A 13,536-nucleotide genomic window follows, 5' to 3' on the forward strand; every position below is an offset into this window, starting at 1 on the left:
CTCCTCTTGCACAGCCAGCCTCTGCACGCCCTTACCTTCCCGCCTCCCGGCTGGTGCTTCAGGTTTTCCGTGGAGCCGATCTTGGACTTGACGTTCTTCAGGTCTGGCATGGGCCCAGGGGCGGTCTGCAGGCGGCTCTTAGCTGCAGACGGCGACTTGGGTGGAGTGCGGACCACTGCCACCTTCTTGGGCTCCCGGGTGGGCGGGGTCGGCAGGGAAGGGGTGCGGGACCGGCTGCCCGGAGTGCCTGGGGAGCCGGGGCTGCTGTAGCCACTGCGGTCCCCGGATTTCCCAGATTCACCTGGAAAGGAAGGAGGGCATGAGGCCAGTTAGCAAAGGGCTATCTGTCCTGGGGTCCGTTCCCAGACTCAGGGCTGGATCAGGCACGTGGAAACAAGGTCAGAAGCTCAGTCACACCAGCAGGAGGCTGCCCATTTCTAGAGAAACGCCTCCACTTCCCAGCCGTGCTGCTTTGCGACAGAGATATCCTGCTTCCCAGAGAAGCAACAGAGTGGTCACCAAGGACCACCCAGTACCCCCTAGCGGGGGCCCGACTCTGCCCTGTGGCCCTGGGGCCAGGAGAGGCTCCAGCGAGCTGTGTGGTCTCAGACAAGTCACTTACCCACTCTGAGCTCAGAGGAAAAAATGGTAATGCCTGCAGTGAGTGAGGCCGGGCAGGGCTACATGGCCTGTGCCCTGAATAAGGGCAATGCAATGGTGGGCCAGGGGCCCATCTGGATCCACTGGACTCTTTAACCACAGGGTGAATTTTAAGCTGTTCTCCAAGTTCAAGGCCCCTTTTCCCTCAGACCCCATCCAAACTCCCAGCTCCTCTATGGTACCTGGGCTCCACAATGGTATACCTGCTTCGTGTCTATCTGTCCCTGGCTCTCCAAACAAGCCATGCCACTTCCTGCCGCCCTGCCCTCCCGAGAACCCTCTCCCCACCAAAGCGATGCGCAGCAAAAAGCAGTGCACGTTTCCAGGTGCAATGTGGGCGCCAAGCCCTCCAGGAAGGCCGCTGGGCCCACCCCTCTCCCAGCGGAACAGCCCTGGGTTCCCCAACATGCGTCTCTTCCTGCACTTCTCATCCCCCATCACACTTTAATAGTTGGCTATTCCGTCTGCCTCTTGGATTCGTGTTTCACCAAGTGTGGCCCCAGGCACCCCTGCATCAGAATCTCCGGAGCCACCACGGAGGAGTGGGACCTGTAAGATGCAGATCTCCAGGCCCCATCTAGACCTGATAGGACAGAATCTCTAGGGCTGGGGCCTGCAAAACTGGTGCTTCCCACGCTCCCAGGGATTCTTGAGCAGACTCGAGTCTGAGAGGCACTGGGCTGGACGCTGGGCTCCAGCTCTGAGGGTGGCTGATGCCCCCGCCCCAGGAACCATTTGTACCAAACAGGGACCTGCCGGGCCCCAGGCTGGAGAAGGGCAGCTCTTTGCTGGAAGCGACAACTTCTCTTGCCGAGGGGAGAAGGAGCGGAGTCTCCGTGTCCGCTGGAACTCCCTCACGGTGCCAAGCTCTGCAGGCAGGGCTCGGTGCCCCCACCCTCTGCCCCCAGGCACACAGGCTGGCTGGTGGACCTGGTGGTGGCTTCAGATTCTTTCTGCGCCACTGAATTGCAGAGCGACCTTAGGCAAGTTACTCGACCTCCCCGGGTCCAGCACAGTGACCGTCACCCACAGGATGCCGGCGCGATCTCACGTGTAACCTGGTTGGGGCCAGTGCAGACCTCCAGCCCCCGTATCAGCTCGAGGCACATCCTCCCCTGGGCCCACCACAGCCCTCGGCTGCAGCGAGAGCACGCAGGATTAGAACGGCCCGTTGGACAGACACATCCGCACAAAGCACACGAAGAGAGGAGCAGGAATTCTGACTGTGCCGACGTCAGGCTCAACGTGGGACACCTACGTTTCAGAAGCACGTCCTCCCGGCTCTAAACACCTAAGCCACCCAAGAGGCACGCGCGCAAAGGCATGACCCTGCGGGTGGAGCAGGCTCAGAATTACCTCTCTCAGATTTTGCCCCTCCGTGGGGTGGTTTTTTCTGCACTTGCTTCGCAGCTTAAAAAGAAAAATCCACAGAAAGCCTCGTTATCATCGAGCTTAAAGAGGCCTTAATGAGTGTTTTTTTATGGGCGCCCAGTCATGCCCAGCCAGGCCATCCACAGAGGCGAGCAAGGCGGGGAACGGGGCCAGGGGCTCCATCGGGCAGGAAACAAGGCCAACTTGGGGGAGATCTGTCCACCCAAGAGCAGGTAAGATCCAAAGAGAAGCACACGTTCTTGTTTCTAGTTATGATCCAGTTGCGTGAACCAACTGGCACGATGACCAGTGAAAAAAAGCAGCGTCAAAATCATGTGAAAATCCCAGTCACAAGTCTGGAAGTTACCCCGTACCATACGTATCATATACGTGCGGAAAAACCCTGCGGGAGAAAAACCAACGTACGGGCCTCAGAGAGCGGGTGTCCGTGCAGGCCCCACTCTACGGCAACCTCGAGAAACATCACAGCCAAGACACGCAGCAGACAAGGGCTCTGAGCGGCCACCCCGGGGCCAAGGGGCAGCAGAGGCCCCGTGGCACCCGCCCAGGCCTCGTGCGCAGCCCATGTAAGATCCACGGGGCCCCTGAGCCAGCGCAGGCCAGACGCCCCCCGAGTCACGCACAATCTAAACCCAGTTTCCTGGGACAGTCCCCAGGGCAGTGAGACAGGGGCACTCAGCCTGGCTGTCCCCAGTGGAAGCAAGATGGCTCAAGTGAAGCCTTGCCTGGTACTCAAAACCGAGTGGGTTTTACTCACAGGAGCCCGGGGGAACGGGCCCAGGGTGTGACTGCTTAGCTAAGATTCTTAGGTTCTGTCCGAGGGTCCCTAACATCCCAGCAAGTTAGCAGGGGCCGTGCCCTGTGTGAGGTCACCTATAGTGACCTAACCCTCATTTGGGGACTGAAAAACACCTCCCAGGGGCCCTGGACGTGGGGTCCAAGGATCTCAGAGAAGCCCCTTTTCCGTCAGTTACTAGTCTTACGGCTGCTTTTTCCTCGTGCTTAAAAGTCTGGTTAGACTTAGTCGAGCCTCGATTTCTTCATGGTAAAAAGTGGGGATTCAATATCTAGCTCAGAAAATTAAAAGAATTAGAAAATGAACATTCAGTGCTCAGTAAACTGCAGGCGTCGATCAGCTACCAGAGCTGAACTGTCAGGGCTTCCACAGCGAGCTCTCCCCCGACTTGGATTCCAGAGAACAGCCCTCTTACCCGTGCCCGGTGGGGTCTTCGGGGAGGGCGTGGTCTTCTGGGTGGGCGTGGTTTTTGCTGGAATCCGGGTGGCGTTGGCCGGGCCCTTCTGGCCTGGAGGGGCCGCTCCCCGGGGTGTGGCGATCTTCGTTCCAGATTTACCATCTGCCCCCTGTAAACGAAGCATGGTAGAGTGGTTTTTACGACTAGGAAAGATTCCTGCCACCCGGTGTCAATGCCAGCCCCATTCAACCACCGTGACTCCAAATGAGGCTAAGGTTGGGGTGACACTTTGCCAGCCAGATACAACAAACGTCCTCTACAATGACGAGGGTTTGCTGGGCACACAAATCCACAGCCCCTCCCAAATGCCTACCTTTTCCTCCTGGAGGGACATTTTACATGAGTTCTCTGCAAGAGCTGAGCTAACGTATTTAATAAAAAGTCAACAGAGCTTACAGCAATGATCGAGTTCACCATCCAACCAGTGTCGGCAGGCAGGACATCTGTAGACTCTTCCTACGTGGACACCATTCTCTGACTCCCTTAGGGATTTATCTGACTGGTGGTGGTTAGTTTCAGAGGGACAAGGAGACAGTTTGTTGAAACGGACCGAGAGGGCTAACAGAGCTCGGCCCTATCCTCCTGTTCTCTCCCAAACAAGCCTCAGGCTTCAGTACCACCTCAGGTGTGCTAAGAGCCCTTGGCGGGTAAACACCAGCGTCAATTAGCAAACTGGCCAAAGGTGGAGCACAGGCGCACAAGCACAGTCAGCTGACTGGGGACAATGACTGGGTCTGGGGACCCAGTTGATGACCTTGACATATAACACAAACTCAAAGAAGAAACTGACATGAACTGAGGACCACGAGATGGTTCAGGAAGGAGTAAACTGGTGGGACAGGCATGGCTGCAGAGTGATGCTGTCCGACCCAAAATGAGGGCAACCTGGAAGCACCCCCCGGTTACCAAAGTCAGAAATGGACAAAGGAACCCAAACAGAGTGGCGATTTCCAAGCCGGGGTCCCCTCCGGTAGCTTAGGGCCCGCTGCCACGAGGGCCGACGGGGCGCCAAGAAGGATGGCACGGTGCCTCCTTTTCCTTGTTTCAGCCAGAAATTTAACTGTTCCATGTGGCGCTTCTAGGTAAGAGCTTATCCAAAGAAAGGTCTTTGCAGCTAGAAAAGCATACACTCGAAAACCACAGTAGAGCAGCCTCATTCTTTCCAAAGGTGCTTTCCTTACCTTGACTTTCATCTCCTTTGTTCCAGAACTGCCAGTTCGGGGTGTGACAGAAGAGACGTGTTTAGGAGAGGAAGATGGCTCTGGGCACACGGCGGGGCTGGAGGGTTTGATCAAAGGGTCTGAGCTACCAGGAGTGGGGCGTTTGGAGCTAAGGCAAGGCCTATGGCTCAAGGTTTTAGCAGAGGAAGGTGTGGATGTCTTAAACATAAACATGAATAAAATCAAAATAAAAGTCAGCACATGGGAGAAATGAACAAACGGAAAAAAAGACAGTGACTACAAATAAGTAAACAGGTAATGGTTTAAAGCCGTGATCGCCAAACTGGATCACGCACCCTCATCAGTCCTTCTCATCAGGAAGAACAGAAAGTGACCATGCATCTCATGTACTTGCAGTTATGCATCCGCTAATACATATACTATGATGCTAACATATGATGAACGTTATGAAACTTGCATGTGGCAGACCTTGGACAATGGATAGACTTTCTGGTACGTTCTTTCTCCAGCCCATTGGCTCTACTTCAGCGCTGCCCTTTGGAGACCACTGGTTTAAAGGTGTCTCGCACCCAAAGAGTTCATGGAGGTCGCCAAAAGTACGTGATTCTTAGGATGTTTCTCAAGAAAACACCTCCAATGTGTCATGGGTCAGAAGTGCCCCAGGTTCTGCTCAATTCCAGGTGGGGAGCTCATGCTGGCCCCCTAACTCCTGGCCCTCTCCCACCGCACCGATAGAATCGTCCTTGCTAAAAAGAGAACTGTGCCTGCCCCAGGTCTTGAAGATTCTGCCTGACACCACTTAGATCACGCGCGTGCACGCACGCACACACACACACACACATACACGTGCATGCGCGTGCACACACACACACACACACTTTCTGTATAAAGTCTCGAAGCTAAACACTGTCTGGTGAATCTTATCTGGCCACTGTTTACTCTTGGCCACGGTCCACCTAAGGAAATAGGCTGGGTGGGCCAGGCGGCCAATGGGACAGGGCTCTGTGAGCTGTCTGGCCTCGCGGAGATGAGAGCACGTGAAGGACGGTGGCCGACACCTGCGGTTTGTCTAGATGGCCTCCGGGGGCCTTGGACGGGGATATGTGGCCCTGGTAGGGAAGGGTGGCCTGGGAGGGGGAAGGGCCATGCCTTCAGGAATACAACCAAGAGGCCAAGCCCAGAGGTGTTCCAAGGAGGATGTCAGAGCTACAGAGCAGGGTCCTGACCAGAGACTTTGTTACTGGGGTTCATCACTAAGGTGGCTGAGACCCTCTCTGCTGCCAGCCTTGGGGAGGACGAGAGCGAAAGGGATGGAGCACGGGGGTGAGGGGAGGGATGCGGGCTGAAGCTCTGGGGCCGCTGACAAGAAAAGCCGAGGGTGGGTACTGGCAACCCCTCCTTCCCCAGCTGCGCGAGGTCCCCCTCCCCTGGCACTGCTCCCTACCTGGCCAAGTGGCCAAGGTTCGTGAGAGATCTTATCCCTTGCTGTGAGGCTGTGAGCAGCTCCAGGGCAGGGACGGCTTCCTGATGGATGAGTGAACAGAATGCATGCCGGCATGAGGACGCGATTCCCCTGAATGGGCTTCACGACTGGCAAGCAGCTATTGCCTTCCCTCAAGTTCCCGCAGGACCCTCTGCTGCCCCACTGATGGGCAGAGTCCTGACGGCGAAGCCGACTTCCTCTAGGGCAGGCACTTTGGGCAGCGACCCTCAACACACGTGACCGAACTCTTGGGGCCTCATTCTGCATCTGGGGACTCCATCAGGCCTCCAGGACTGATTGAGACCCAGGCGTTTCAGGCAGCATACATATGGGACATTTGAGACGCCTTTAAGGAAAACAGGTCTTCATCTAGGGCCCCAGTGAGGGTTTCCTGGCAAAACACTACCATGCATTTACAGGAGCTTTTTCCAAGATGCACAGTCACGGAGGAGAGTAAACTACAGCTGAAAGGGAGCCTGAGAAGGACCACACTGTTCCGGGTGTGGTTTCGGTGGCGAGCAAGTTGCTTCATTTTCTGGTCCTCGGGGCGTTTCTGAAGACCGGCTGGCGGGATTTCAGGACGGCGCCCACGGCATCATGGCCGTGTCCGCTCAGTATGTAGGGTGTGTGTCAGGCTTCCCTCCTCCAGCCTGTGTCAGCCCCACTCCGAGCTCGGCAGCAACTAAGCCGATCTGCTCAGAGCTCCCCAGTCTCCTCATGCCCCCGGGGCCTTTGCTTGCGCTGCTCCTATTCCTTAAAACGCCTCTTCTCACTCCTACGTCACCAACCCCCTTCATGTTTCCTTCTCGGCCTGCCTCACAGGTCCGCTCTTCTAGGGCTTTTCCAGGACCCTCCGCCTCAGGCTGGAGATCTCCTTCTTGCTCAGTACTCCCTCAGCCCCCTAAGGAAATGGTATTTTCTAGATATATCTTAAATATATCTGTGTGCGTGTATGTATATAGATACATATTTGCTGAGCCTAGACCTGTAGCGGGAAGTGTAAAACGCGCAAATTTCAAACTTCATTGCAGAAAATTCTAACACACCTTCATTTACCGTGAACGTCTTAATTCAAACTACGCTGATGCAACTACAATTAGCATTAATTAATTCATAACTTGCTGACTGCCCTTCCCTGGCCCAAGTGTCCAGGGATAAATGCTAGAATTTTAAACGTTTGCATAAAAACACAAAGCACTTGGAATGACAGTTGTACTTCAGGGACAAACGCTCTCCCCATGTTATATGTAAAGATTAATTCAGATACAAAGCATGGCTTCTTGATCAACTTGACGGCAGCAGAGAGGTTTCATGGTTTTGTCAGCTTACCTTGGTTTTTTTGTCCTCGGGTCCAGCCCCATCTTTGCCTTTACTGACCATGCGAGCTGATGAAATATAAAACGAGAATGTACGTTACACCCATGTACGTTACACCCATGTACGTTACACCCATGAGCACAGCTCACAAAGTGCCCGACGGAGCAGAGCTGACTTCTCGGGATCCATACAACATGTCTTGCTCAGTTGGGCCAGTGGAAATCCAGCTGGTTTTCTTTCCCCTCGAATCTGTTAGGTTCTCGTTGTTAGTATCAACACAGCACACTGGAGTCATTGCTTGGAGCACCCTGACAAGAGGGGGCAGCAGGCTGGCCGAGGGCAGGGACATGCAGAGGGGAAACTGTTCCGGGCATACGTTGGCACAGGGGCCATCAGGGAAGGTAGACAGTACAGGACCACCTCTCACAGGCTCCCTTCCCGTCTCTGTCGGGGTCAGCCTCCCACAGCCGGGGCCAACCCCACTCCAAGGAGGGGCATTTGGAAAACCCAGGGCCACGGATGGGGCAGCTCAGCCAGGCTCCGGTCCCTGCAGGACCCTCTGCTCATTCAAGGGCCAAGGGGTGTAGGCTGTTTTCCCAGAGCCCGCCCCTCACTAATGGAGGCTTTGGTGACCAGCCCCAGCTGGCTCTCTGACAAGCCCATTCCACCCTTGACCCAACCCTGGAGGGTCTTCTCACCACTTACAGGCTCTACCAAGAGGACTAATGTTGCCATTTCTCCAAGCTAGCAACAATCTAGCTACTGTCAAACATCCTACAGATAACCTCTGGATTTTAGGACCAAACCATTGACAGCTTTTGTGTTTGGAAAGCCACACCCGTTGGTGAAACCAATCCACTTGTCTACCAGTGTCACCTCTAACTCACTCCTGTTATTGGCATTCATTATTGAAGACTAGTTATAGGTTTCTGTCTTTGGCTTCAATATTGTATATTCCCTGCTCCAGGGACAATGCGGCTGGTTGGAGCATCTCACTGGTTACTAGAGACCAGATTTCTAGAGTGACCAGCACTGATGACCTAGCCTAGAGGTTTTCAAACTTTACTATGCAGCAGAACCCCATTGGGAGAGATTCCTAAAATACAGAATCCCGGGCTCACTCTGAGACAGTAAGCTTAAGGTGGGGCCTGGGAATCTGCATTTTAATAAGAGCCCCAGGTGGACCTGGTTCACATCTTTTGCCCCAGTGACCATCATCATCTATGTCACAACAAAAGCGTCTGCTAGATCAGCATTTCCCAGTGCTGACTGGCGAACGGGGGAAATGCATACCATGTGTCCTTCTCAGAGGGTCATAATGTACATTAGAATATTAAAGGCTCTGACAAGTCCTGCTGCAGCAAACCCTGTTTAACTTTGTTTCACCTGTTTTTTTTCCCAAACTAATTGGACCATGGAAATCTTTTTTCCCTTTACACACCTATCAACATCCAGTGGACCAGTATTCAATAAAATGCCACTTCAGGAAACACTGTTGTAATCTGTCAAGTCACTGTATTTTGTCCCATACTATTTTGGAGTTTAGGATATTTTAAAGTAGGACTCTTTCTCTGACTTAAATTTTAAATACAGGTTCCTTTATCTATAACAGTTCAAAGTTTTCACGACGAGTAGGCTGTAATCCACATTTAACAGATGTCTGCAACTGACAGCTTAAGTAACCTCAATTTCTGGGCCCCGCAAATAATTCTAAAATGCTACAGGACCTAAATATATGAATGCGCTCGACTTGTGGCCATCCATGAGGCCCCCTCTGGAGTAGAAACTGTCCTCTCACTGACAGGACACAGACCCTGACCCTTAGGAACCTCCCCTCCCATCTCTCCAGCTCCTGAAGGGCTGCCGCAGTGACGCTTCCCAGAGCTCAAGACTGAGCCAGGGCTGAGACCCCTGCGATCCCAGCACAGGGACTGGCTGGGCTCTGCTGAGGGAGGAGGAGGTGTTTTCTTCCACAGGCAGTTTTTGTTTCTGCTCACTGTCTATCCTGCCACGAGGCAGGGTGGAGTGGAGTGGGGGTGGGGACTCTGGGCCACCTCCAAATGCTTGTGTGTGTCGCCTGCTACATGTGATGTGTTGTCCACTGACAGAGCCGAAGAAGACAGGCACGTGCCCTCTGAGTCTCCGGGCTAGGAGGACACACTTCAGAACCTTCTGGAAGGCACTGTGGTGTATAGGGAAGGAAGGGCCTTTCGGAGCAGACCTACCTGGATTCCGAACCTGGCTCCATCACCTAATACTCAGTGACCTTCAGCAAGGTACTTTACCTCTCCGAGCCTCAGTTTCCTCATCTGCAAAGTGGGGCTAATTATGCCCACTTGGGAGGGTTGGGAGGGTTCTAGACAATGAATCTGAAACACATAACAAGCCCTCCGAAGTGGAAGGAGCTGCTATGCTCTCTGTGGGGCGCGGCCCACCAGCCTCCAGCGGGCCGATGGAACCTTGTGGATAAATCGAGTGGCCAGAGAAGCGAACGGGGCAGAAAGCATGGGGCGGGGGTGTTGGTGACATGCAAAACGGCGGGCAAGCGTGAGAGGAGCCTGGAGGGCAGGAGGCGGCGGGAGGGTGAGCAGAGGCCCAGTGGCCGGTTTGGTGGCTGTCCCCCGGGGGCCTTGGAAGCGGCAGGAACCAAGGAGGGGCCGGAAGCTCAGTGGCAGTGCCCGCAGCCTGGGTGGCACACAAGGTCGCCGGGCAGGAGCAAAGGAGCTCAAGACACAGACCTTTGAGTTGAGGAACCCGGCTGACGGGCTTCCCCGGCAGACCAGCTGCAGGCTGCTTTTCAGATGGTTCTGGAAGGGCAGTCTTTTGTGTGTCCTCGCCCTCAGAGGGGCCCCAGGGCTCTTGCTCTGCTCCAGAGGCCCCAGGAACTGCAGCCCCTTCCAAATCCACCTCCGAAGGTCCCTGCTCCTTCTGCACATTGGCTTTGATTTCCACGTGGAACGTGAACTCGGGGGGCTCGTCGTGCCCTTCCGCTGGGGGCCCCTCCCCGGGCCCATCGGGCTCTGAGACCCGGGTCTCTGCAGAAACTTTAGAGAGGAAATCGACAGGGAGGGGGGTGGCACCCATGGCTGAGAAACCAGGGATCCCAGGGGCTTCTCCGGAAACTGCGTCGGGGGTTGGCCCGCCTCGGGTGGTGGGGCTCTGCAGACGTGGGGAGGCCTGGGAGGGAAAGGAGTCCTGGGGAGAGGACTCGTCAGTGTCCTGGTCTTCATCCACCTCCTCGGCCCCCAGCCTCTCTTTGCCCTGCTCCCTCTTCAGAGGCGGCCCCTCCTGGGTCAGGTCTCCCAGAAGCTGGCACTCCAGCAGCTCAGAGCCGCAGCGGCTGCCGTCTGCATCCTCAGGTTCTGGCCCCGAATGCTGGTGTGTGGCCTCTCTGGGGCCTTCGGGCAGGATGGGAGCCCCAGGCATGTCAGACACATGCTGGCAGGTCAGACCTGGGGTCCCAGGGTCCATGGCCTCACCTCCACGGCGCCCTGGTTCCCTGAGGAAGCTTTCCTGGACAACCTTGACACTCCCAGGCTCCGTCTGGAGACATCCAGGGTAGCTGGGCTTCAGAAAGGCCAGCCCCTCCTCGGCCTGCTCCCCTCGCTTTGGTCCCCACTCCTGGTGGGGCTCCTGAGGGCCTCCTGGTGGGAGAGGCGGCTGGCAGACAGGATGATGCTGGGAAAGGTGAGGGATCGCCAGGACGGGAGCCTCTGGCTGTTTCTCCCCCAGATGCAGCTCGGAGACCCCAGAAGCTTCTTGGCCGTGTGCAGGCTGGACCTGAGAGCTAAGCCCATTAGCAGGGGGCCTCTCAGACACTTCCCTCTGCTGGCCCGGAACTCTCCCCTCCCCTGGGTTTGAAGAGGCGGAGGCGGCAAAAGGTTAGCAAGAGCGCATTAAGTGTTTAAGAGAGGGGACGCACTTGGGAAGAAGAAAAGGACATTTAAACGGCACCTCAAGCCCACCTAACCAAGAAAGGAGCCCACGCTCTGGGCTCACCCTCGTTACTTTTCTTTGCTCAGAATGAAAGGTCTCTTGGTCTATCTGCCACCAACTTGCTGAGTGAGCACCTCCCCTCTCTGGGCCTCAGTTTTCTCATCTTTGGACCAAAGCCCCGTCTAGTGGCAGCATTATCCCTCTGCCCATCGTGGGTCTGGTTGGGCTCCGAGCATCCTGTCATTAACTGGGGCTGCCTCGTGCTAACTCCATCAGCCACGAAGCTTGTCCTCCTCTCCAGGGACAGCGAGCCCCCCGAGAACTCTGGCCTCTAGCTGGGACCTGGCTGGGGCGCAGTGAGGGTCTCTTTTCCTCTCCTTCTCTCTCTTTGCTGACTGAAACCAGCAGGTGCCTACAAACCCACCCTGACAGATTTGAAAAGCCCAAAACGTATCAACATCAGGGCTCAAGTCTTTACTACCAGACCTGCCATGAGACCCCAGTAAACAGAAACATGGTTCAGGTGCATCCGGATCGTGGATTATGGACAGCCTTCTGCACGAGGTGAGGCGACCACCGTGGCAGTAAAGGTGGTCTGCACGGCAAAGACATGTGCGGCCCACGGGGACCACTGCTTCACCCCTATCACACCACTTGCCATGTGCCAACCCGGTGGATGGAGGGCACACTGCCCTTTTTTCTGCTTCATTCATGCGACATTCACGTGAATCCCTCCTTAAAGTATCCGTGTATTGGGACTTCCCTGGTGGCGCAGTGGTTAAGAATCCGCCTGCCAATGTAGGGGACACGGGTTTGATCCCTGCTCTGGGAAGATCCCACATGCAGCGGAGCAACTAAGCCCGTGCGCCACAACTACTGAGCCTGTGCTCGAGAGCCCGTGAGCCACAACTACTGAGCCTGCATGCCACAACTACTGAAGCCCACGCGCCTAGAGTCTGTGCTCCGCAACAAGAGAAACCATCGCAGTGAGAAGCCCGCGCACCGCAACAAAGACCCAACACAGCCAAAAATAAATTAAAAAAAAAAAAGTATCTGTGTATTAAGGACAGTAGTCGTATGCTCATTGGTTCTCCTAATAAACATTCCGTATTTGTTTTAACTCCCAACTCTTCAAACATCCTACCTAGTTCCAGAACAACTTCATGGCTCTCCTCTAAACAAAATCTGGAACCGCAAAGGATTGGGGGTCTTGGAAGAGAAAGAGACTGGATGAGGGGAGGGGAAGGAGGTGGGAGAACACAGGTGTCCACACGCATGGGTAACACGTCCCTCTCGCCCCAACCCAGTCGGAGTCCTTGCAGTTGCCCACTGGACCCTTATCAAGAGGCCCGGCTCACCCTTACCTCTCACCCCTACACTGGGGCCTTGAGCTCACCATCTCACTCATATCGTGTTCCTAGCACCGCCACAGAGCCTGCCACAAGGCCAGGGATCAGGACATGAAGGCGTGTCAGGAAAACGTGCTGATTTCCACCTTCCGCGGGGTCTACAGGCACCTCACGGGGGCCCTTGGTCAGTCTCGGGGAAGAACCGCCCAAACGACAGAGAAGGAGGAAACAAGCTGGGCAGCAGGCAGCCTGAGCAGGTGCCTCAGTGCCTCTTCTTCCCAACCCACTGCTCAACAGACCAGAAGCGGCAGCAGCTGCCGGTCCTTAACACCCACTGACGGGCCAGGTCTCCAGCGCCTTCTGGGAAAAGCTTTCCTCCAGAGCTTCCTGGAAATTGCTCGTGATGTGGATGTTACTGTACTCTGATATGCTGCAGGACTTTAAAGCCCCTCATTAAATAGAAACAAGGGCACCAAACACAGCCTGAGAAGTTACCAACAGATGACAGTACAGCACACGTGTGCACGTGTGCGTGTGCATGCGTGTGTGAGGAACCTTAGCTCATGCCATTGCACTCCCGGAGGAAGGAGCCAGGCTGGGAGAACATTCTATTCAGCTCCCAGAAGACTGTAAAGTGCTCAGTAAATATGAAACATAGCAATCACCGGGGGTGGGTCCAAGGTAAAAAATATTTGGGAAAACACAGTTTAATGTGTTAAATTTGTGTCCCCACACTCCCTTGGGAGACCTGGTCCTGGAGACACTCACAGAAGAAAGGTCTACCCTGGTGTGAGCAGGGGTGAGATGGGTAGGGTCTCCCCACACCTAATACTCAGCCAATGGCAGCTCCATCCTGAAACATCTTATCTGTCTTAGTACGTCATGAACACAGGCTGCCAGAGGTTTTCCTTCTGCAGCAGGAAAGCAAGAGAGAGATAATAGCTGTGCTTTTGTATACACGGCTC

General features: G+C 55.0%; 1 protein-coding gene across 12 annotated transcripts in view; it reads right to left on the reverse strand.

The window, feature by feature from the left end:
- MAPT (microtubule associated protein tau) overlaps positions 1 to 13,536 on the reverse strand; it is a 102,573-nt gene that overhangs the window by 20,674 nt on the left and 68,363 nt on the right. For 6 of the 12 annotated variants that reach the window (XM_027081331.1, XM_027081329.1, XM_027081330.1 and 3 more), the window contains 3 exons: positions 7,299 to 7,354; positions 3,264 to 3,414; positions 36 to 301 (listed from right to left, as the gene is read on the reverse strand). In XM_027081331.1, the coding sequence (XP_026937132.1) occupies positions 36 to 301; positions 3,264 to 3,414; positions 7,299 to 7,354 (473 nt within the window). Of the gene's footprint in view, positions 1 to 35; positions 302 to 3,263; positions 3,415 to 4,486; positions 4,685 to 5,930; positions 6,011 to 7,298; positions 7,355 to 10,024; positions 10,824 to 13,536 lie in introns of all 12 variants that reach the window. The other 6 variants (XM_027081324.1, XM_027081325.1, XM_027081321.1 and 3 more) reach the window with 3 other exon arrangements.

The sequence above is a fragment of the Aethalodelphis obliquidens genome, unplaced genomic scaffold, assembly GCF_003676395.1.
Source record: "Aethalodelphis obliquidens isolate GAN/ISIS:26980383/991018 unplaced genomic scaffold, ASM367639v1 scaffold44, whole genome shotgun sequence".
Taxonomy (NCBI): Eukaryota; Metazoa; Chordata; class Mammalia; order Artiodactyla; family Delphinidae; genus Aethalodelphis; species Aethalodelphis obliquidens.